This window comes from Zootoca vivipara, chromosome 1 (assembly GCF_963506605.1).
Source record: "Zootoca vivipara chromosome 1, rZooViv1.1, whole genome shotgun sequence".
NCBI lineage: Eukaryota > Metazoa > Chordata > Lepidosauria > Squamata > Lacertidae > Zootoca > Zootoca vivipara.
In genome coordinates, this window is record NC_083276.1 from 70,584,793 (window position 1) to 70,610,471 (window position 25,679).

Here is a 25,679-nt window from a genome sequence, read left to right on the forward strand (position 1 = left end):
GAGAAACTACCTGTCTCCTCAACAGTGGAGGTTGTGTAATCTTTTGTCTCTTAAGCCGTATGGAGGCTTCTGTCCAATTCTGAAGCAGTGCCAGAGGTTCCTATGGGGCAAGTTATGAAGTTACCATCAGCAACTAAATACAGAGTCAAGTTACAAAGGGGTAGTTTAGAAAGCTTGCTCTCCATGAATTAATCACCAGAATGGGTTAAATGCCTTTTGCATGGCAATTGATAATCTCAGTACAGAGAAATCTACCTGCCAGGCAGCAACTTCAGTGAATAGTCCTTTCTATGGGTCAACTGTTATCAGAGTAGCAAATTATTCCTGGCCCAGTTGTAACAAGGCAACTTTATCTGAGTATCTCAGTGCAGGGCCACAAATTTGTTGAGTTTGCAGACCTCGCTGGTCTTTCAAAGTAAAACCCCCAGGAAAACAAACAAGTAGTTCCTTCTGCTAAATATATGAACTGTACCTTGATCAGAATATAAAGACCCTTAAAAGAATATTTCCCCATTGCTTTTGGCAAGTGGGGAAAAGGTCAAGCAAGGGGGCTCGAAGGGCATAAAGGAAATGAAAAAAGACACAGATGAAAGGAATATGCAACACTGGATATCAGAGTTTACTACCAACGTGTGGGTGGTGGTGTATCCCAAACCCAGGTGTATTGGCACCTAATCAAGTATTTTGATAGAGTCTAGAATGCCTGTAGTTTGGCCACAATACCCATGCTGTCAAATGAAAACCAGTTTAGGCTTCAGGCAGCCAATAATTGGGTGGAAACGAATGGGGAGCTATGCTCCAACAACTGGAGGGAATGTACAGCTTTCTATATATTATTCTAATGGTTTCCACTGGTTTGGTGACAGAGTTGGGCATGATACTGGCTGAAGTGCTATTATTAAGGACAGATTAAAACAGCTGTACATTATGCTGAAGTACTCAATGTTCCTTTTACAGACAGACGGTCCTGGATTACAAGCAGCACTTGACCATTTAAATCACTACAACAACCAGATTTAACCAGCTGGGCCATATTCTCTTAGGCAGGGCCTGTTGACCTCCTCAGTCACAGCTGCTCAAGTGAAATTCTGATTAGACAACTTATTTCCAGAAGCCAAAGGACTCTGATTAAATAGATTTACTTAGACATGTTAAAGTATTTAAATGTGCATTCACTGGTTCAGAACTGCCAGTTGTAGTAAGTAAGGCACCAAACCCTAAATGCAGTAAGAATGATATAAGATATAAGATATAAGATATAAGATGATATAAGATAGCTAATGATGTAAAAGATACACCTGTGCGAAGCACGTTGCTACGCATAGAAGCTTTTCCACAGGATGACGGCCAATATGTTTATTAAAGGTAAATGATGATCAGAAGGCTGTATTGATCTAGGGGTGGACAACTATCTCAGCAGTGAAAGCCACTTCAGAAATATAAGACAGAAGGTCACAGCTAATTTGCATATGCTAGTTGCAATAATTGGCCTCATTTGCATATCATTTTATGAACTAGAACAAGCATAGACAACCTTGGCTCTCCAAATGTTTTGGAACTACAACTGCCATGATCCCTAGCTAACAGGGCCAGTGATCAGGGATCATGGGAGCTGTAGCTCCAAAACATCTGGAGAGCCAAGGTTGCCTATGCCTGATCTAGAAGATGGCAAGCTACAGCTTTAATTTCCAGCACTTATTCCACAATGTGCTACTCTGAAAGTTATATCCCAAAATGTGGGGGAAATATGTCAGTTTAATTTTATTTGCAGAAACCCACCAGCAAACCAACTAAAGAATGCATGTTTGCCACTCCTGTTCCACAGGTTCAAATATGTAGGGATCAAAGAAATTCATTTCCAAAAGATGTGACCCATTCACTTCATCTGGACATTTTCTCTGATTTGACTGGCAACTATCACAGCCAAGAATAAAGTATTTATTTGTAACAAAGTATATAATATGGATTGCAAGACCTGAATTCATGTACAACATTATTTGCAACAACAACAAAAGTTTTAAGAACTTGTTCATTTTAGTTTTTGAAGAAAACATGATACATTACTGAAACGGCCAAAAGTGTAAAATAACTCAACATAAATACAATGGTTTGAATCCAAACTTGCCCTTCCATGAATGGAAAGGGTCCTTCTGTCTGCAGAATGGGCTGAGATCCAGCAGAGACTCAATACTCGAAGGAGGGAAGCGACAATTTCCACTGATTCACACACTGGGGGGGGGGGAGAGATGGGTCCACCTCTCATGCCATCGTAGAGGGTTCACCAACCCTCCACAGTAGCTTTTCAAGAGGTAGAGGGGTCTGCAAGGGGAAGGAGCAAAAAAAAACCACATTCCCTTTCCTCTGGCAGGGAACTACATTTCCTATGAATGTAATTCTGCTCATTTAAAAATAAAATAAAAAATAGGGAGGTGAAATAAAGCTTGCCCATGAAACACAGGTCTTGCAGATCTTTGCATGCACACTGCTATACAACAGAACATCCAAAATACTCTTGAAACAAGTATTAGCAACCTTACAATGTGATCAACAACATTTTTTTAAAAAACCTCTGTAAAAAGTGAGACAGAACAAAATTAAAATTAAAATAGATTCCATCCAACTAGTCTAGCCATCCAACTGAAGCCAACAATTTATTTTGAGGGGGGGGGGGAGAACTTCAAACCTCTAAGTTTGAAGACAGATGGCTGTGAAAAATCTGGGACATTGTATCACTGTAGTGATGCTTAAGACACCTATACAGAACATATTTAACTTTGCATTTGTCATATAGAAACCAAGCCAAGAAATGGATGTAGAATCTGTCATGGAGCTACTTCTACATATAGCTTTTTCTCCATTTATAAATACAGTGTTAGAGCTTAACCTTGACGTTTTGGATTTCTCCCATTTTCCTTTCCCTGCATGGGCCTGAGCCTACTACCGGTATCTGAATTTTGAGCCTTCCCTAATCTGCTGCCCTCCAGAAGCTTTGGACAACAATTCACATCAGCCCTACTCTGCATGGCTCTGCTGGCTGGGGCTGATTGGAATTGTAGCTCAAAACATTTGGAGGGCACCCGATTGAAGAGGTCTGCGCTAACATCTGGCAAGGCTGGCATATCTCAAACTCTGTCACGCTAAACTAATCCCGAGGAAAATTCTAACAAATATATTTATATCTGAAATAGATTGCATGCAATAATTTCCAATTCAGCACAAAAAAACATTTTGCTCCAGTGTAATATGTAAGTAGATGTAGTGGAGACCCAGATATCTGTTTACACTTAAGTAGGGTACTGTTTCTTCTTCTTCCAAGGCCCCACAGTTGAACCACAAATTGGCCTTTGAAACACAGGGAAGCCACAGAATTAATTTCATCAAATTGCATATGCTTAAATCTTACTTGAACCAACGAGACAAAAGCATATAAAACACTGCACTGGGATTGTGGCATAAATATGCAAAGGCTCTGTTGGAAGCTATCTACCTAGCTACCAAACATTTCGAAAGGGCAGCCTCATTCAAGAGCATTTTGAATTTATGGAAACATAATTTAAGAGGCTCTTGGTGCCATTTTAAAAGCAGATCTCATATACCAAAGAAACTCATATCCCCAAATGGGAGAAGGGGAATTGTCAGAGGCAATATCTTTCCTTTTTCCAAACCCTGTCAACTTTGGCCATGCATCAGAATTTCCTGAAAGTGCTAAACACAGAATGGCAAATAAATTGAGATCCACTTACTTACTAGATGAAACCTAGTATCATAAAAAGAAGGTATTGTACAAGTACTGTACCACCATACCATTTATACCATGTTACAGAATTCTCAAACAAAATCTAGTCTAATTAATTACATTGTACAAAACAAATTTATAAATAATTTCATGTATTATTTCACACTATGAGCAGTGTATGTGTGTGTGTGTTGTCTATGGGTGAATACAAACATTCCATATGAAGTTTAGCAGTAGACCTGTAAACATGGATGAACTAAAGTCTTAGGTATAAATCCACCTTACCAATTACAGTGGTACCTCATGTTGTGAACAGGATCTGTTCCGGCGGCCCGTTCGCAACATGAAAAGGCCGCAACATGAAGCGCCACATCTGTGCATGCGTGTGACACAATGTGGCACTTCTGCGCATGCACAAAGCATGATTTAGCGCTTCTGCGCATGTGCGCAGGTTACAGACACACCGAATCTGGAAGTAACCCGTTCCGGAACTTCTGGGTTCGGCACGTCCATAACCTGAAAAGATGCAACATGAAGCAGACGTATCATGAGGTATGACTGTATAGCCTTAAGGGCTGAAATCAACTAAAGAGAAGGAAATCAAAATATGTTATGTCTGTACATACCCTCCTGTTCAGTTCTGGTCATTTCCTCAAGTTTCTTCTGCTTCAGTGTGTCCACCACATCGGCAAGGCTTCCTTTGCGGCGTTCTGGAGTTCCGAAATTAACACTGGTCATTAGCTCGCTGCGGTCACGACCTCCTTCTTCGGGCTTATGTGGTGAGGTAGAAGTATTTCGGAAGGAATATAAGGAACATAACTTATTACTGTCTGACTCCTGTAAAGAAACAAGACAATAATGCAAGAATAAATGAAGCCCCACAATCTCAGAAATATCTGTTATTACATAACAGTAACTGAACATTTAAAAAAACCTGAGCTAAGCCAAAACAGTCATTAGTTTTTTTTTTGCTTTTGCTACTGAAACCCCAGACACCTCCATTTTTCAGTAAGGTTTTCTTTTCTTTCTTTGGTGCTTCCTCAAGATTTCTTACATACCTACTTATAAATCTAGACTGCTAGAAGAAAGTGTGCCATGACTCCAAAAAGCTGTACACGAAGACTCTGGGAAACTAGGGAACCCATACAAAACAGTTCAGGAAAGTTATTTATTTATTTATTTTATTGAATTTGTATACCAACCTTCATCTGAAGATCATAGGGTGGTTCACAACTAGGGTTGCCAGACTCAATAGAGAACAGGGCTTCTGTGCCTTTAATTGCCCTGCTCTCTTTTGAGTCTGGAAACCTTAAAGAGAAACCAGCAGACCCTTTGTTTCATTTCCAAGCAAAGGGTCTGCTGGTTTCTCTTTAAGGTTTCCAGACTCAAAAGAGAGCAGGGCAATTAAAGGCACAGAAGTCCTGTCCTCTATTGAGTCTGGCAACCCTATTCACAACATAAAAATACAAAATGAGAAACCAAAATACATAATGAAAACAAACCAATAACCCCCACCCCAATAACATTTAAAGGACATAGAATGTTAATCAGCCAAAGGCCTGGTTATTGGGAAACATTTTTGCTTGGCACCTAAAGATATATAATGAAGGTGCCAGGTGAGCCTGCCAACAAAGATGTGATATAACCTGACTGACCAACAAAAGGAAGCTGTCTGACTAACTGACAGGGACAGGCAGGACTCTGAGGAGTGTGTGCATAGGAAAGTAGGCCGGAGAGGGGGTCAGTAATTTATGGGGTTTGGTAACACCTACAAGGCAAAAGCCAGGAAGGCGGGTGAGATGAAGGGTTGGGGCAGTCAGAGACAGAAGTAGGGGCACAGGATGGTTCAGAAGCACAGGAAGAGGCTATTCAGGTGAGGGGCAAGCCAGTCGAATCCCCACCAACCCCTGCCCTGCTATTTTTTTTTTCTAAATAATTTTTTTTAATTTTAGAAAAAGAAAACACATACAAAGTATACAACATAAACTCTGTCCCTTCATTTTCCCTCCACCCACAAGCCCATCTCTGCCACCAGTGAGCCCCATGGGTATTGGGGAACAAAGGGGTCCATTTTAAGCTGGGTTTGACCTCCCCCCTCCTTCCTCCCCCCTCATCCCCCCCCTGCCACTGAGAGGACAAAGGCGGAGGATCTCTGGGGATTGGCTTATCCCCCAGCTATTTCTTCACTGTACTGGAAAAAAGAAAAACAAAGAAAAAAGGAGATAAAAAAAAAGAAAAAAAGCAAAAATATGAAAAGGGGAAAAAAGGGAAGGAAAAAAAAGGAAAAAGGAAAAATATTAATGGCTTCCACGACTCTCCTCCTCCTGGATTTCCCAACCTCTTTACATAGTTATGGCGGGTTTTCTAATCCAATTCAGAATCTTATTCTTATAATATTAACACAATCCTCCTCCTTCTTCATGCTGTCCCCCTCTGAGCCCCCCCCCTGCCACTGGGGTAGCCCGAGGAGTCCAGCAGTCAAAAGGTTCCATTTTTGTGTCTGGGTTTCCCTCCACCCTTCCCTCTCCCCTCAAGGCACCCCCTGCCACTGGGTACCAAGAGTAAGAAGGGGGAGACAGGCAGTTTTCCACCCAAACACCTGATCACCAAAATTATTCAAAAACAAACTCTAAGCCTATTTCCTCAGCCATTCTTTTTACTCCCTCCAGAAAGCTCTTAACCTTAAACTATAAAAATCTCTCCTTCCCCCTCCCCCCAATGTCCCTCCTCCCAATTGGATCAGCATATCCTTTAACAGGCCAAGATTCCGACACCGTTGTTCATAGACCAAAAACAGTACCTTAAACTAAAATTTTTACCCCACACCAATTCTTTCCCACATCCACTTCCAGACCTCTGCTCCTCCCTCTTTCTGCCTTTCCCTCCCTTCACTAACACCATTCAACATTTCAGTCTCTCCAGGATTTTCACTTCCATCAATCTTCTCTTCACTTTGCTTCTCCTTGTCGGCCTCATCTCTTTGTTCTGATCTTTGTTTTTCATCATCCAACACATATTTTTTATAGTCTGAATCAGTCTCCAAATTGTCCTCAAATTGTTGCTCCTCACACACAATCTCATAATCAAAATTGTCCTCTAAATCTTGCTCTTGCACCTCATTCTCTTTTTCTGTTGGATTGAAACATTGCCTTTCCTTGTAGATATCTTCCCATGTTTGTTGATAACCCAGCACAGCTTCCTGGAAAGCTCGAGAGAATTTTGTTTTCATAGTTCACTTGACCACAGGCAGACCAGAGATAAGGGCAGAAGGGTACTGGAAAATTCCTCTCTACCACGTTTTCGGCTCCATCTTGGCTGTTCTTATCCTTTGTCTTTAACCTCATCAGATTTCAAATTTACAGTCCGCTTAAATCCTTTTAAAACCTTTTGAGTCAATTTTTCCAATTCACAGGAATAAAATCGTCTTTCTTAGCCCTTTAACAATTTGACAGCTTTTGACAGCTGTCAAAACGTCCTCCCCCTTGTTGCTGCTGAACCTCAAGGGGCAACGACACCGGGGGGCTGGGGAGGTTTGGAAAAGTCTTTCTTTCTCTCGGGTCCGCAATCTTGAAAGAAGTTTTCCCTTTTCGGCTTGGGAATATTTAATGCGCCTCCCGATTGTCCATTTGGAAGAGATCGGCTTCCGTTACTTTAGAATCTCTTCCTATCTTCAAATTTAAAATTTTTAAGATCCGAATAGAGATTTGACTTACTTTGAAGAAGTCTTTTATTGCCTTCTTTTATTGCCTTTTATTGCCTTTTATTGCCTTGGAAGAATCCGCCGCTTGCAGGCTGAGGACTCGGAGCTTCACTTCAAGGAGGTAAGATGAAACCCAAAAATGGCTCCCGCGACTCCACTCCGCTGGCTCTCGATTGCTCTACTGAGCTCTCGGGCAGCAGAGGATTCGTGTTCGGAGCAAACAGCTGGGCACTATGTCACCGGGACTCTCTACCCGGTGTTTTTTCGGGGAGTCCGCTCGCTCTGCGGACTTCCCCCCCCTCCACGAAGCCAGGGACTTCAGAGCACGAAGTCCCTGCGTCCAACTTCACCAGCGCGACGAATCGGAAGCCACCCCTGCCCTGCTATTTCCTAGAAGCAGGAAGGAGAAAGAAGAGGGAAGAGCAGCTACAACTTCTGGACAGAAGATGTCTCAGGTTGCGTGCACACACTCCATCAGATGAGTGGAATAGTGAAGGCCAGCTGTGGGCAATAGCAGCATGTGCATGTGTGTATCTAGTGCACATTAAAAGTTGCTGTAAGTGCATGTGTTTGTCAATAAAGAATTAACCATCAGTCGGTTGCCTTCCTCGGCTTGGTGGGCTCAGGACACAACCTGAGCTAAGGCTTAGGCAGAAACCCTTTAAATGTTGCAAACTCCTCCCCCCCCCACTGCAGGCTGACTAGTGACAACCCCCAAGTACTCTTTGTGGCCACACAGGCCAGGGAAAGGGCACAAGGAAAGAATGCACAGCAATTTAAGTATGATTTAGCTCAGTCAGGTCAGCAATCTCAGAACTTACACAGCCAAGGCTTAGGACTTTCCTAGACCTTTGCCCTGTGAGCTACTTCAGTGACCACCTGGTTCCCCCAGAACTTTAAAAATCAGTGTTTGGGAGCTTTTACATGGCACCTACTAAGCTGTGATTCATGTCCAGGACTCAAAGGACAGAAAAAAATTGTGCAATTTCCTTAGTTGCGCCATGTAAAAGCAAGTCTGAAAACTGATACTCAAGAAAATTCAGTTTAGCTCTATGAAATACCCATTGAGGTCATTCCAGTAGAATGCTAGGCATTTTTGTCTCTGATTTCCATGTAAAATGGTAGGTTCTTAAAAATCATGGTCTGCAAGAATTTCCCCAGCAGCAAAACATTAAGGGGTTTCTAGTTAATACTAGTTAATGGTGTTGAAGAATTTCAATCTTTGTTTTGATATTTGCTCATAGCCAAACTATACAGCCTTAATCACTGTTCAATTTTTTCAATTACTTCTTGTTCGTGGCTGGGGGAGGGGAGAAATCATTCCTTTCTATTAAATATTCAGTGTTTTTTCACAATTTAATAGTAACAAAAAGGGCTCCTAACATTTAGGTAATGTACTATTTAGGCTATTCCAAAATCTGAAAGCTTGATAGAAATAAATATTATTAAATTAAAACCTCATCAGGTATAACTTTTCTTTCTTTTACTGAGGTGAATTCTAAAAATCAATTGATTCCAAAATATGCTACCTTCCTGAATTTCCTCCCAAACTGCATTTATAATAATAAACTTTTCCAGTAGTAAGAAAGCCATTTGTGTTATCTGTGCATGAAACATCTTTGTTGTGAACACTGTTGACCAATTAACATATATAGTGGAACGGTGAGGACTGGGCAACCTAATAATAAAAAAGTTTTTTGGGGGGTGAGCTCCTGCCAACCTAGAAGTTCGAAAGCATGTCAAAGTGCAAGTAGATAAATAGGTACCGGCCGCTCCAAGCAGGAAGGTATACAGCGTTTCCGTGTGCTGCTCTGGTTCGCCAAGAGCGGCTTTGTCATGCTGGTCACATGACCTGGAAGCTGTACGCCGGCTCCCTTGGCCAATAACACAAGATGAGCATCACAACCCCAGAGTCGGTCACGACTGGACCTAATGGTCAGGGGTCCCTTTACCTTTTACCTTTATGTACCTCATGGGATGTCAGCTGCAACGCTGCCAGAGGCATACCTAAGCTCCCTTGTGCCCTTGGCATGAAGCTGCATCAGCACACATAAGGTCCTATGCGCTCTTGGCAAGGAGATGCTGGTAATGAAATGCAGCCTAGGTGTGCATGGGCAGGCAGGCTCCTAGCTACTCTGAGCCAGAGTGGAGAGGTACAATTTTTGCACACCCCTGGGCATGTGCCCCTGTGGCGGGCCAATCTAGTCAACCCCTAGGTTGCACACAGCCTCTCCTATATTAAGGCCCAGGCAAACACAGCTTCTTAACTGTTGGACAGACATTACCTGAATACAATAAAATGAATTGAATCTTCCAACATGCTAATTCAGCACTGGCCATCATTTGTTTTGGAAAAGGTATTTTAGTGCCTTGAAACAGATAGAGATAGGAAACATGGAAAGCTGCCTTATACCAAATCAGAACATTGATCCATCTTGTTCCGTAATGCCACTCTACAGCATGGGGGAGGGGGCTCAGGTCCAGGGGCCAATTTTAGCCTTTCAAGCTTCTATGTCAGGCCACACTCCCTATCCTCAGGCTACAAACCTCACAGGCCTTGTTTCAGACTCTTCCTGAGTACTTCTCCCTGGCCCAAATGTGCCATTGAACTCAGAAATTGACTCCTGCTTGCCTGGATGGATGATAAAAAAAGGGTTGAAACAAAATAAAAAAAATTCCTTCCAGCAGCACCTTAAAGACCAACTAAGTTTATTATTTTGGTATGAGCTCATACCAAAATTAAATAAAAAAATAAAAAAATAAAAAACTTAGTTGGTCTTTAAGGTGCTGCTGGAAGGAATTTTTTTATTTTGTTTTGACTACGACAGACCAACACAGCTACCTACCTGTTAAAAAAAAAGGTGTATGAGTGTGCAAAAAGTAGTCTAATACACAAAGGTAAAATTTTAATGCACTGGCTTCACCCACTTATGTCACACATCCCAGAAATGTGCCTCCCCAAGGTTCCCCAGAGGGAAATACAGCCCTTGGGTTGCAAAAGGTTCCCCAGCCATGACTTGCAGCAGCTTTCTAGGGTTTCAGGAAACCCTGGAGCTTTTGGCATGCAATGTACGTGCTGTGCCATTGAGCTGCAGCCATTCCCTATTGGGGCACATGATCCTGCTGCAGGTTTAGCTTTCAACAACAGTGATGTATTAATCTTATAGAATAAATGGCTCCACAATTCACTTTCACACCTTTTCCCGCCTAAAACAAACGCTCATTTGCAAATGTACATTACAGAAAGCTAGTCAAGTTATAATGGCATCCTTTCAAAATCAGAATACAATCATTTCCAATTTTGGATGAGAATATCATCAAGTGAATATCCCATGGACATAAGCCATAGGTTAAATTAAAAGTCTCTAAGTTAAGTGTGCTGGCAAAGGTTAGCTGCTGGCAACATTGTGAGGCATGCATTCTCACTGTAAACATGTAGAGATTAAGGAGTGGCTGTGTCAAATAGCAGAACAAACAACAAACAATGGGCAACTGTGGTTACTAAGGGCCACTGACCTCGGAGATGATGTTGATGAGAAACCATCATTCATTGGTGCATTATATGCATAGCATGGCTTTGTTGCCATCACCTACAAAGGAGGCAGCACTTTTAAAACTGCTGGAAATGCATTCTATTTACCAATAGTCATCACTGAGAATGCAGTAACCCATTCAACCATACAACATGGTTCAATACAGTCATGCAAAATCTCCACAACTATCTCTCTGCTTTTAATAATCTTGTTTTTAGAAACTTCTACCTTTATAAGGAAAGACACTCACTGAAGAGAATGGGGCAGAAGCAATTAGCTGTCTTTTCTTTCAATGGAACTGAAGAGTACTTCAGTTCATCGAGATAAGCAAAGCACAATGTATGCTAATGCTTTGGTGCAGTGCTAGAAGAAACAAAAAGTAAGGCTTGGCTGAAGAAGACATGTGCCCTTTTATAGTATTAGCAAAAGAACCATACTTTAACATGTAACACTTAGGTTTTTCCCATAGCCAAACCAACCACAAATGTGTGAACTCCCTCCTTCCACACTCCAATTCACCTTTTCTAGTTTATGCAAACAATAGTTTTCTAATACAGTAGGACACCACACTGCTGTGGCAGGGGAGGGTGGCAAGTGTGGTGAGAAGATTCAAGGACAATAAAAGAAATGTTTAAACATTCATGTAGTATATTAGTTGTTTCCAAAGTATTTGTTATCAATAAAAAAAAATTGGTGTGGCATGCATGAATGTAGCCGAGGGGGCAGGGGGGCACTGTCCCCCTAAATCAATCAATACAAATCAATCAATACAAATCAATACAAATTTGAGGATATGCCTCCCCCCAACATAAGCCTGCCCTCCCTTACAAAAATCCTGGCTACATCCATGTTGGCGTGAGCAAATTTTTATTCTGAGTGGCCCAGAGAAAAAGCTTGAGAACCACTGATTAAAGTTTCAATCTGGTCTGAAGGCCAACTACAATTTTCTGGTTCTTATGTGATAGAAACTTTATTTTCCCAATTAAAGAAGTAATGGAATTTGGAGTACATAAATCCAAAACCAAACCATGACCATCCTGTGTTAACCAGTACTCTGTGTTGAAAAGCCAGATGATTTATTTTCTATAAACTATGCTTCAGGGACACCACTGAAGAAAGCTTGTCATTTTTGTATGATAAACACAAATCACACTGAAATTAATGGACTTAACTTAGTCAATGTCATTAATTTCAATGGGCCTGCTCTGAGTAAAAGGAATTTCCCTCTATTCATATAGATCATGGCAAACATAATGTTTAATCTTAGTGCCTTTTCCCTTGTGGAAAACAACAATGTCCAGTTCTTTGCATTGGATCCATTATCAAAACAACCGCATCCTAAATTGATTTGGAGGAAAATTGGTCCGTTTAACACTGGAAAGGCCAATACTGTGAATCAAGACAACCATCACTTCAGATAAGTATTGCGCATTTAAAAATACCAGGCACCAAGTGGGTTTTCTTTCTGATCTTTATTTGCCTCTCAAATCAGCAACAGAGGCATGTAGTTGAGAAGAGAACTGCACAGGGAGAAAGGTATTCAAGGGATTAAGCAAGCAAATGGAAGGACTATTAGTTTATCTAATAATAGCTGAAGTATATTATCAAAATCTAAATTAGAAGCAAACACATTTTTCCTGCAACCAGCTCCCATGAATTTGGAAGGACACTGTGTGAAACATCTAAAAATGAAAACAGCACCAATATTTAAAAACATGCACGTAAGGATATATTAAAGCTACTTCACAATTTGACAGAAGAGAGATGATAATGAGGCAACTGGACACTCTTTCTGCTTACTAACAACAACTAGATCTGAGCTGACAGAAAACTGCAGGTGCAAACTGGACAGGTGGGAAATAGAGGTGCAAGGAAGGACTTTCCTTGACATTTCCTTGGAAATCTGACCCACCTATTAGATTAGCTACTTGAAAGGCAAATCACTTCAGTAATAATTGTGTTATGTGCCTGACACAAATGTCTGAAGGATTCCCATATATTTGAACAACAAAGCCTAAGGTTATTTTCCTTTATTTTCTCTGTGTCCTCATACATGTTATTTCAAGACAGAGAGAAAGTAACCTTGCTGTTGGTGAAGGTTTGGTGTTTTCCATATGGAGACAGGCAATGTCTCCATATAGACAGTGACTGCTGGGAGGGGCACAAAGAAAATAAACACCACGGTGCATCTGCAGCAGCACAACTGGACACCTTCATTTGCCCCAGCTGGAAGAAAACCTGTCTCTCCCATATAGGTCTCTACAGCCACAGCAGGCACTGCAGACCTCCAGCAGTTTCACTTCACTCTCAAACCCACACTCCTCCATTGTCTCCATTGTTGACAGATGCCAACAACAATGTTGTTTCCCACCAACATATCAATGGAACACACTTTCTGCATGAAACTACCCATCTATGCTTTGCTAACTGGTCCTCTTAGCATGTGATCCCCATATGGACATGCAGCAAATTCCAGGTTTAGAGAATGAGTGTGGCTATTCCCTCTGTACAAATCCACTTTACCAGACATTTAGCAAGTTTCACTGCGAACATCCCCAGCCATGGCTCAAATGAAATCAGGTAGAGTCCAACTCATGTTAAGAACGTTCATTCTAATCACAGTTGCAATGGTTGTACATGGCTCCCTTCAATATTATGGGGCCAGTCCTGTGAAACTCACCCCCCCACACACACACACAGATGATATCAGACAGGCTCCTCCCTATTGAACTTCTCCAGACCAGGGAAAACCTTTTGATTTCAGCAAGTTGTCTAGTTAGTTAGTTTCAACTTGCTGTATATACCACTGAAGCATTATGGTGTTAAGTGGTATATAAATTGCTAAAAGAACAACCTAAGTGCAGCACCGGTGGTTCAGACCAAAGGCATATTAAATCCAAATTTTGTTCTCACAGTGGCCAGCTGGGTGCCCCTGGGAAACCCACTTTCTCACTCATGATCCCCAGCAACGAGTTTTCAGAGACATACTGCCTCCACTAATGAATGTACATGGTGCTGAAACAAGGTAGAAAGATCCAGAATGAACTGGTGCCTAAGGGTGGTCCTGCAGCCTAATCCCAATGTAAACCAGTATCTCCAAAACACTTTATTTCACATGCTTTATAGTTCATGGAAATAAATATACTTTACAAGGGCGTACCCACCATGCGGCAAGTTAGGGCAGCTGCCCTACTCTAGAAGCAGGGCTGGTGGGCAGAGGCGGAGCACAGCCCGGCGGAGCGCGAGTTCGCCATTCCCGCCGCACCGCGCCGCACCCTCCCTCCAGCTCCCCGGCGCGCCCTCAGGCAAGGCCAAGCGCGGCGGGGAACCAGGGAGCGCGGCGCGGTGGGCGGGAACGCCGAACTCGCGCTCCGCTGGGCTGGGCTCCGCCTCCGCCCACCAGCCCTGCTGCTAGGGAGGGGCACAGCCCGGCGGAGCGCGAGTTCGCCGTTCCCGCCCACTTTGTGGCCCCTCCCCTTCCGTGCCTTGGCCCCTCCCCTTGCCCCCCCTAGTTTTGATCCTGGGTACGCCCATGATACTTTATCACAACCTTGTGGATCCTACATCTAATTTATAGCCACTAAAACAGCTTCTAGTTCTATGAGCCCCCAGTGATCCTAGGCTCAATTAAGCACTAACTAAATATACACTTTATGAAGGGATCACCACAGCAAGCTGGTTGTCCTTACTACCTTAAGAGCAAATCAGATAAACAGCATACTCCTATCCTGTCATGATCTCCTGTTCATTGGAGGAATCTCTTAAATTATAACCTTGTGCATGCCTCAATGTTATCTGAGGAAGCCAAATCCAGAAAAATACCTTTCAACAGGCTGTAGACTGTTGGCAAACTATTGTCTGCTTCAACATATTAAGAGCAGAAAATGGGGGGGGGGTTTTTCAGTAAAAACAACAAAATGAAAAACAAACATACTAGGCTAAAATGGTAACTTGTACTTTAATTTTCAATCATAAACTGGAAGCTGTTAATGCTTTCCTGTTCAGTAGCCAACAAGAACACTTGCAAACACAAGGCAACTGCTATTTCTATAGGAGTTCAAAGAAAGCATTTGCATGTGTGGGCAGCAAAGCAGAAAATAAATATTACTAACATGAATGAGTTGCTTGAGTCGTCATTTCTATGCAGTTGAGGGGCCTCAGTTATGAAGAGATATTTATCAATCCTTGCATTTAATATGACACACGCATCTAAACACCCAAGAAATGTTGGATATTCAGAATGGTTTTTATTCCAAAATAGGGCAGCAGGCTAGCACTTGGATCTCAAGTGGAGTTAACATATAATGGAAGCAAATATTTACACACCCAAACACCCCTAAAAATGTTATATAGTCATCACATTAATATAAAGTTTTCAAGTTATCCTGGTTCCACAAAAAGTATAAAAGAATAGTTTCAGTGTGTATTTCCACTTTTATTTCTTTTTTAAAGCTTTCCTATAAAGCTGAATCTCTAAGTCAATGTTTTACAAACAGAGAAGGAATAACCAGGACAAAGTTTTGTGTTGCACAGCATTCATGTGTAACAGTCCAATGGCCATTTGGTAGGAATGCCTAACCCTTCCCGTCGGTAACTTATCCTAAGAAACAACCCCTCCACCCAGCAGCTCTCTTCCATAAGATCCTGGGCACACATTTCCATGGAGTGTTACATAGCCAAGTGAATATTGCTGAGGTACCGAGAGAGTTAATCACTCAAATATTTGAAGCCCACATATCAAAATGACCAGAACACCCAAGGACTTTGCGTAAATAATTTCAAAAGGTGGAGTCCTATTGCTGTCCTTCCACTCTTGGGGCTTTTAATCCAGCAGAGGAATCTCTAATGGAAGAGGAGGGGAGGGCATTTTCGTCCACCCCCTGAAGCCCCCAATTCCCTGTGGAAAATCATCTTCAGAGAGTTGGGGGTCCCTCTAGGAATAGGGTGGGAGGTTGTATAGGGGAGTGCAGGCAGAAGCAGGGACCAACCAAATGTATCTCCTCTCTACCTTCTCTGGATCAAAACCCTATCTGTGACTGCAAAGGCACCATTTAGATTCCACCCAAACAAGCCTATAGGAACTTCCTTCCAAAAGAAAGCATTCTACCCATGCACTGGTGGAGGAAGGGAGCGCGGTGGGTGCAGGCCGTCCTGGGTGTCATCACTGAGGGGTGGTGACATCGCTGCCCTACCCCCCCCCTGGGACGCTCACCCTGCTCCTGCGGGCAACTAGCCCCACCCCCTGGCAGCTAGCCCCACCCCTGCAGGCGGCTAGCCTCGCCCCTGGGTGCACAGCATATGTGACGCTCTGGGAGCCAGAGCAGCAAGCTCCGCCTCTGTACCCATGGAAAGGAATATTTTTTAAATATACATATATTGTCCACACATAGAGCAAGACACTAAAATGAAGGCTTTGTAACTTAAGAGTAAAATGAGCAGCCACCAAAACTACAAATTGTAAATGCCATTAGCATTCCATTGTAAAAGTCACAGTAAAAATGGATTATTTTAGCCACTTCCATACATATAAATCCTTCACTGCACACATTTAACATGCTCTCCTATGCATGCGTTGCAGTACCTGCAGAGGAATGTTGGGAGAAAGCAATATAGCCCTCGTGTTTCTGTATGGTAAACACTGCTAAACCATGTGTAAGAGCCACATAAAAAGAGGACATTTATGAGACATAAAGGTATCTCATAAAACTGTTATGAATTAGGAGATCCCTGGCCAAATCCCAGAAAAGATAATCCTTATAAACATGCAGGAACATTGTAGCTTGCGTGTGAATGTCAGTGATACAGCATGTTAGTTGATTCATGTTTCACTTTCAGGGCAGTGAAAGTCCTTGCTATTGGATTTTTTGTAACCTCAAAAACTGAAACGAATGTCCATGGTTTGTTTTCCTGCCTCGCTGAAAACATTTTACATACACAGCTTCATTATGCTGAACAAAGATACAAAACCCATTCCCCCCCCCCCTCAAGCTGTCAAAGTACAAAAGAAATGCAAAAAGTCTTGCACAGATGTAGCAAAGTACTGGATTTTATCTTCTGGCAGGTGCTCAATATGCAGCCCACATAATCACATGTTAATGACTGGAGTGTGTTAATCAGCATGCATACCTGATTCCTTCTCATCCAAAGGGGGAAAGAAACTGAACAATTTAGAGCATGTAAATGCTGCTACTTTCAAAACACACATTGTAAATATACAGCAATGGAAAAGGGGGGTGGTGGAAAGCGCTTCCAAATACAGAGGTTCACAACAATTGAAAAGGACACGCAGTCCATCAGCTCAGTGCATCCAGACAAAAGCTGAAGTTTCATTCCCTGTAATTAATTTCTAAAGAGGCATACATTTCAACCCTTTCTAGATGCAACATCCTCACACTGGAAAGCATTTCTGTCTAACACCTGATTTCTGGTGGTGCAAACCATAGTTGTTTGCAGTTGCTTCATGCAGTGAATAACTTGCTAGTCCCACTGAGTCCCATTGCCTCATTCCCAACAGTGCAATCCTGTCCATGTTTTCCCACGTAAGTGTGTATGGAATTGCAGCCTTAGTTTATTGAAACGGCAATTCGTTGTGGCAAGAAAGTTATCAGGGCTAACCCAAAACATTTTGCTACCTGACACAGAGCAGCAAACGTTGCTCCTGCCCCCTTCCCCAAATCAAGGTGCACAGCACCCAGGGCCAGACAAATTATCTTGGGACATGATGCTGAAAGTCCCATAAGGACCTCTCTTTCCTTCCCTGGCAGGGAAAATATAACAATAATAAATTAAACAACTAACCACTTGCTGCCTTTTCAGGATACCGAATGTAGGCTGTCTGAGTTGGTTAAAGTACATGGCTTTCCCCCAAATAATCCTGGGAACGGTTGTTTGTTACGGGTGTTGGCAATTGTAGCTCTGTGAAGATTAAACTACAGTATCCAGGATTCTTTGGGGGAAGCCATGACTGTTAAGGTGCTATAAATGCACTCAGAATGTACAGCTACAGACCCCAGGTTTGGCAAGAGAACAGCCAAGATCTTTGCTTGGGGTACTTAAGTGTAAGCACAGATATCTGAAGGAAAATTCATGAAAACCAACTGAGCTTCAATCCAAGAAACTAAGTACTGGCCTGTGGTGCTAATTTAAAATGTCATGGTTGAACTAGCCCTGGAAGCCTGAGAAATGCTGTCTAGCAGAAGTAGACCCAAGTAGGCTCCCTGAACAGTAGTAATGACCTCAAATGGCTCTCAGCCTCTAGAATGCCCCTTCTTTCTCATATGCTGGTAAGATGTCCACTTCAGCAATCTTTCCCACCTGGTCCTATCTTCATTTTCTCTTCTCCTTTACAAGTTTGAAAGTTTGCATGCTCCTCCATATGGTGTTTTCCCTTTCTGTCTATTTGCCCCCAAAGAATCTCTAAGGACTTTAGAGAAATGGGAAGGATAAGAGCTACCACCGCTAAATAGAGATAGCATTGCAATTTCATCAATCATTCAGTTTGTTTCATTTATACATCAATATCCACAGCATATCACCGCATCGACTCTATGAGCAACAGCCATAATACTATAAGTTACTAATTACTGTATTATTGACTATTAAACTCTTTTTGCTGTTTTCATGGGTCAATTGCCTTCCATACCCAAAATATGCCTAGTTCTTACACTGCGTCCTCTCGTGATTTGCAAGGTTTAAACCTCTGCATTGTTTCATCTGCATGAAAGGAGGGACACAAAATCTTTTAAATAAATAAAACCTAACCATTCTTTAAGAATGAAAGGTGTATTATTACATATATATGCAGCTCCATATTTTCCAATAAAATAAGCATCAACACCCACTGTCAAAGGATGGAAACAGACTGCCAGTGTATCCAACTGTGCACTGGGATCCTCCTCCACCCCCACTCCATTGTTTTGTATTTTCTCTACTGTAAAATCCACCAGGATGGAGATGAGATACTTGAAGTGGAAGCCACTCCAGGTCTGACATGGCAGTTGTTGCACATTGCTGAATCTGTCAAATGAAGAGCGAGCACAAAAGGAATTTCCAAATGCAGCTGCTATTTCCCATTTGTTAAATCCTTTTATTACACCATATAAGTACACAGCTGGGAAATACTATAGAGTGGGAGTTAAAACAAAATATTTTGGCTTCCAGACATTCAGAACACACAAAGGACTCAGTGAAAAGCAATTCCTGATATCAAAAGGGAGTGAAAGTTTGAAAACATTTCTAGTCAATGTGTAGTGTTTGGTGGTGGTGGTCTTTTTTAAAATAAAAAATAAAAAATGATAACATTAAAATTCAATATAGTATATGTTACTCTTGTTATAACTCAGAAGGGCTGCATACAAAGAATGCTGGAAATGACTTGTATAGTATTTTTTTCCAGGCCTATTTCCATATTCCACTTTCTTTTTTTAATCTCACACAGCTGCATAGGGTAGACACTCTAAAACTTCTATTCATACGTTATGATTTGGCCCCCAAAAGTAACTCTTCACATGAGTGATTTGCTCAGAAGTGCAACATGTCCCAACATGTCAGAAAGCATGCCGTGGCGACTTCAACAACAAACGATCTGTGTATCCCCAACACTTCCTCTGTGAGATGCTATGGACACATCTTCCATGGCTAAGCTTATGGACCTGCCTCTTCATGGGCAGGGGTGCCCACTGCACATGCCTCTGCCTCTGCCTCCGCATCTGACCACCCACCTGGAAAGGGTGCCTTGCTGGCTGGCTGTGGAGGGTGGAACTGAACTACTTCTCTCTTGGAGGCAGCACCATTGCTGCCCGCCAGCTTTTCTCATTGATTTGTGGGTGCCCAAGCACCCACAGCCTCCTGGAGTTGGGTCCTATGGAAAGCGGGGACTGATTGGTGGCCACTCTGAGGTTCCGGACTTCACTTTCTGGTGAGGTTTTATTGCTGAATTCAGTCCTAGGGCTTAGGCACCTGATTTTGGAGAATGATTGATAACTACATGTCCATGACTTTAGTACCTATGGGTTCTGCAATTTGTATTTATCATTCATAATTATTAGTCACATCCTATTTATATCTAAAGCTGCTTACAAAGAATATGCAAATTACAAAATGAAACTACAAAATAATAATAGCACAATAGCATGAAGATAACAAATCAATTAAAGCAGAACAGTCCTTAAAATCATTGCCCAACAAATCATTTAGGTCTTCTTCACACTTAAAAGAACTTCTGGATATGTGGACAAGCAACTCTGGGAGAATTTTGGGAGTGTTTTCCCCCCCAATGTGCCAACCAAAGAGAGATTGTTCTTAGCTAATTCCCATGTTATCAGTTGCTTACATTAAATAAACCTTTTAAATGTGTTGCTGGTTTCTCAATCACTGTCTGTGGTAGGTTTTGAGCTGCTGGGGCTGTCTCGCAACCCTGAAGAAGACATTTTGTATAGATATTTCTGTAAACAGAAAAAAGTGGACATGTACAGGTTTTTGAGGTTGCTTGCAAACATCTGCAAATGCAGTTGGGGTTGAAGTGACCCAAAAATCCAAATTTGTAAGTCTTGCACAAAATGATAGCTATGATTAAAAATAAATAAATTCAAATTTGCTGTCAGACATGGAAGATTATAACTGGGGGAAATGTTCTTATAATTCAGATTTGTAAAGGGGTTTTGTAAACCTGATGGATACTACTGGCCCTAAATAACATTTATAATGACAAGGTATTGTTTTCTCATTCTCTGTGCTCCTTGCTCTACGCTAGGGGTGGCCAACTCCCAAGAGACTGCGATCTACTTGCAGAGTTAAAAACTGGCAGTGATCTACCCCCTTTTTTTGGTTAACGTTGTTGAGCTTTTTTAAGGAAGGAAAGCCCTGTTTTGGGGGTTTGGGGGACGACAAAACTTATAGAGCTTCTTTGGGGGAGCCACAGATCTACCACAGTCATTCAGCAATCTACCAGTAGATCACGATCTACCTGTTGGACACGCCTGACTAGGCTAAGCATGGTAGACATGAAGATAAACAGCACCTTTAAATGTCACTTTGACACCCCTCTAGCATTTGATGTGAATGGTTTTTAAGTTGTTTCTGCCATTGTAAGAGAAGTAGAATTGACCCCAAAAGCTGCAATAATAAAAACATCCATTTTCAATGAGATTTCTGAGGAGAGCCATTGAAACACTACATGGCAATTCACACCTCACCATGATTAAGGAATACCTGGAACTGTGGAAGACCAACACAAAAGTTTTAATGCATTTTCCCCACCCCACCCCTATGTCAGGGTATATTTGATCCCACCTATCAATTGAAGGTTAAGTGCTGCAGTCAATCCCTAAGCTGTTGTATTTCCCCATTAGTTCAGATCTCAGCCACTTTTTCTGACTGATTGACATTTATAATTTCAAGTGACATGATTTTTGATTTTATTTTTTTAAAGCTTCATGAATTCAGTTTCTGCTTAGGACCAACTACCACTCACAGGCAGTCCTCACTTAGGTGGAGAATTATGTACAGCGTACTGGATCTCTCCTTAGGGACATGTGGTTAACTACTAATGATTTTCAGGAACTTTATCCAAGAAGGCTGGGGTATTATTCAGAAACAAGAAAAGTGAAACCAGAAAGCTAAGTCACTCGAGCAAAGTTCATGCACCTGTTTCAGAAATCTGATAATGGGAGAGTAACTTGTGGCTGTTTCAGCTTCTTGGAGGAACAGCAAGTATTGACATGAAGTTACGTCCTACCCACCCCCTCCCCCAGAAAAAGAGAAGTAAATCTGGAGGAAGATTTGCAAATACATTGATATGTAGATTCAGTGCCACACTGTCCATCTGTCCCCCCATCTCCTTTTGAGTTCTTTACTATTCCTCTCTCCACTTTTAAAGAACATAAAAGGTTCAGTTACTGTTTAAGATATTTGTTTGATCACATTTAATTTTTTAAGCTCCTAACACCTGGCTTCAGGGACACATTTTTCTCTCAGCACACAGCCTGAGTAGATAGTTTGTACCTTGGGGGAACACAGCAGGTCTGGGAATCCTATTAGGAGTTCTCTCACAATTATGGTGTGGGGACACATTTTATCCAACTATCAGCACAGCTGCTGCTGTGTATCTGAAGTTTGCAGGTTAACAATAGAAATAATTTCCCACAAACTGATATGCCACACGCAGCCCGAAAGAATGTTCCCTCAATATGTTTCATTGTGTTAACCAAGCCACTCTAGAGAGATGCCCTCCAGATAAGCACTGGGTGATTTTGTCCAAAGTCCCATTATAAGTATGAGGAATGAGAAGGAGGTGACATGACTTTTGCCATTCTCTCCTCTTCGTTGTCAAGTAAAAATTACATTATTTAACATGTTTGATCATTGGTACTGGAAAGAAGAGTCACCTCTGCAGTGCAGGACTCCACTGGCAGGTCCGAAACCAATGAACTTAAAGAACAACACATCAATCATTAGAGTCAGATGTCTGTGGCCTGTGGCAGGGGTAATGGTGTTCTGAGTTGTGAAACCAAACTAGACATGAAGTTATCTGCATGGTGAAGGAGACAGAACTCCTATCGTGGCAATAAGATCTCATATACTGGGCAAGAGGCAATTAGCTTTGCTGAGCTCAAATACACTTTAGAACAGCCTTTTCTAACCTCCAGGTTCTAGTTACAGGTAGATAGCTGTGTTGGTCTGACGTGGTCGAAACAAAATAAAAAAATTCCTTCCAGTAGAACCTTAGAGACCAACTAAGTTTGTCATTGGTATGAGCTATCTGAAGAAGTGTGCATGCACACGAAAGCTCATACTAATGACAAACTTAGTTTGTCTCTAAGGTGCTACTGGAAGGAATTTTTAAATTTTGTTTTAACCTCCAGGTGTTAGACTACAACTCCTACCTCCCCAGTCAGTATGGTCAATAGTCAAAGACAATGGGAGCTGTTGTCCAAACATCTGGAGGCTGGTGGAAGCTGCTTTATTTCCCTGAAGAAATTAGCATTACATTCAAGTGTATCAGCTCAGCCATCACTGACAGAGTCATCATCGCCATGACCACAAACACAATACAATATTGATAAGGTGAAAGGTGCCAAGACTTAAATTAGGAAATGGAAAGAAAAGGATAATAAACAGGGGCAATTTCCTTTTGGAGGTGAACTAATCCCGTGACTTCATTCAAGAAGACCTGTATACATATAAGAGGAACTGCTTAGCTTACTGACATTGGTCTCTTATGCACTGTGTCATTTCAGTTGGAAAATATCATGATTAAGAAGAAGTATCTGAAGAAGTGTGCATGCACACGAAAGCTCACACCAATGACAAAATTCCTTCAGTAGCACCTTAAAGACCAACTAAGTTTTTATTTTGGTATGAGCTTTCGTGTGCATGCACACTTCTTCAGAAGAAGTTCTTCTTCTGAAGAAGTGTGCATGCACACGAAAGCTCATACCAAAATAAAAACTTAGTTGGTCTTTAAGGTGCTACTGAAGGAATTTTTTTATTTTACTTCGATCCAGACCAACACGGCTACCTACCTGTAACCAATGACAAACTTAGTTGGTCTCTAAGGTGCCACTGGAAGGATTTTTTTTGTTATGATTAAGAAGAGTTGCCTAAAGCAACACTTCAAAGGTTGTCACAGATTTAGGACATACCATTCTATGCTGGGTTGAGATAACACTGTTCCAGTCAGCGTCTTGTTGGATTGTAGTGACTAGAGTTGGTAGCTCCTCGGAGTGAGGTTTGTTGTGCAATAGGGTGTGTAGAGGCAGATGGGAAGCCACAAGCTCTTCATTGTTGCCTTCTTCCTGCTCCTGTGATGCTAAGTCCTGGGTTGCTGCTTCCTCTCCATCAGCTGCAAATGGAGAGGTGGCCTGCTTGGAAGACATTCTTCTACAAGATAAGAAAAGGAAACACACAGATACATTCTATTAAATTTAAAGACTAGGCTGCAAATACAGCAAAAGGGGGGAAAATAAAGTCAAAAAACACATTGTGCTGCACTGTGGGAAGTTTGAGCCAGCTAGGGCTGAAGTGATTTCACCCCTGCTAGCCTTGCTCCCAGGAAAATCAGAGGATTTCTATATCAGGTTCCTATTGGAAGACCGGTCAAATGCCAGAACACTAGCAGTGGCAAAGTTTTTATCGGTGGTCACAAGAACTAATGTTTCCTACTCCGAATTTGAGTAAGATGTCTGAGTGGTTTGAGGGCGGGGTGTCCCAGCTGTGTATCGCTTGGTAACGAATTGATGGCTCTATGGACCGTAATAAAGATTGTTGCTGTTATTATTAGGGTCTACAGAGTGACTCTGTAGGTTTCAGTTGAGCTACTGCCAGATAGGCATGCATAGCACTGCAGCCTTAAAGGGTTTTACAAGCTTGTCTAGGCAGCTGGGGAGCTGGAGTGGCTGGGAAAACCCAGCCCGATGGGCGGGGTATAAATAAGTTGTTGTTGTTGTTGTTGCTACCACCTCCATAACTAATTTACCATCGTATCCCTAAACTAAGTGTGGTTTGCCATGAGCCGGGAAGCAATATCAAAGGAATGAATTAGTGTTTACTGATGATCTCCTGCAAAAGACACTTTTCAAAAGCCTCTTATGCCTGAGTAGATATACATAGGATTCCACTATAATTGTCTGAAGTTTTCCATTTTATATTATTTATTCATTTAAAATATTTATATACCACCTCTCATTAGAACAATACCAAATCACTGTAAAATAAAATTTAAAAATGCAAAAATGCAATACAAAACAATTCACCTTCAATACAAAAAAAGTAAAAACAACACATCACAATTTCAACAGGCAGTAATTATTTAATTGATATTAGAGGCCAAGAAAACGTTGAATGAATAAATCAGCATGTTTTTAACAGTCAGCAGAAGCTTATGATAATAGGTGACTATTGAATCTCACTAGGGAGCTCATTCCACAGGCTGGAGCCACCATGAAGAAGAACCTGCTCCAAGTTGTTGTGAAATAAAGCTCTGAATGTCATAGTATAACTAATAGGGCCTCCTTCCAAGGTAACAGTCTATATTCAGTCTACATGTGGCATGTGTTCTAAGTTGGAACTTAATTGTTTTTATAACTGTAATCATTTTACTTGTTGTGTGTGTGTGTGAAGGTAAAGGGACCCCTGACCATTAGGTCCAGTCGTGACCGACTCTGGGGTTGCGGTGCTCATCTCGTGTTATTGGCCGAGGGAGCCGGCATACAGCTTCCAGGTCATGTGGCCAGCATGACAAAGCAGCTTCTGGCGAACCAGAGCAGCACACGGAAACGCCGTTTACCTTCCCACTGTAGCGGTACCTGTTTATCTACTTGCACTTTGATGTGCTTTCGAACTGCCAGGTTGGCAGGAGCTGGGACCAAGCAACGGGAGCGCACCCCATTGTGGGGATTCGAACTGCCAACCTTCTGATCAGCCAGCCCTAGGCTTTGTGGTTTAACCCACAGAGCCACCCGCGTATATATAAAATTGTATGCTGTACTGATACAACTTGCACTGGATCCTTGTGGTGAATGAAGGCAGGTATTGTATAATAAATATTACAAATAAATAAATAAGTGAGAAACTGTTCTATCAGATAACCCAATGCTAAACCCATCCAGATGGGCGGGGTATAAATAAATAAACAAACTGTCTAACAACAAGACCTTTGACTTGGTTCCGCAGACTTGGATTCAAACTAGGATCAGCAGCCAGTGCAATTCCT

General features: G+C 41.9%; 1 protein-coding gene across 22 annotated transcripts in view; it reads right to left on the reverse strand.

Annotated features, from left to right (window-relative positions):
* Positions 1-25,679, reverse strand: part of SOX6 (SRY-box transcription factor 6) — a 420,354-nt gene that overhangs the window by 223,267 nt on the left and 171,408 nt on the right. For 18 of the 22 annotated variants that reach the window (XM_060275933.1, XM_035120001.2, XM_035119983.2 and 15 more), the window contains 2 exons: positions 23,611-23,848; positions 4,363-4,573 (listed from right to left, as the gene is read on the reverse strand). In XM_060275933.1, coding sequence (XP_060131916.1) covers positions 4,363-4,573; positions 23,611-23,844 — 445 coding nt within the window. In that variant the 5' untranslated portion in view covers positions 23,845-23,848. Of the gene's footprint in view, positions 1-4,362; positions 4,574-10,952; positions 11,524-23,610; positions 23,849-25,679 lie in introns of those variants that run through there. The other 4 variants (XM_035120058.2, XM_035120083.2, XM_060275951.1 and 1 more) reach the window with 4 other exon arrangements.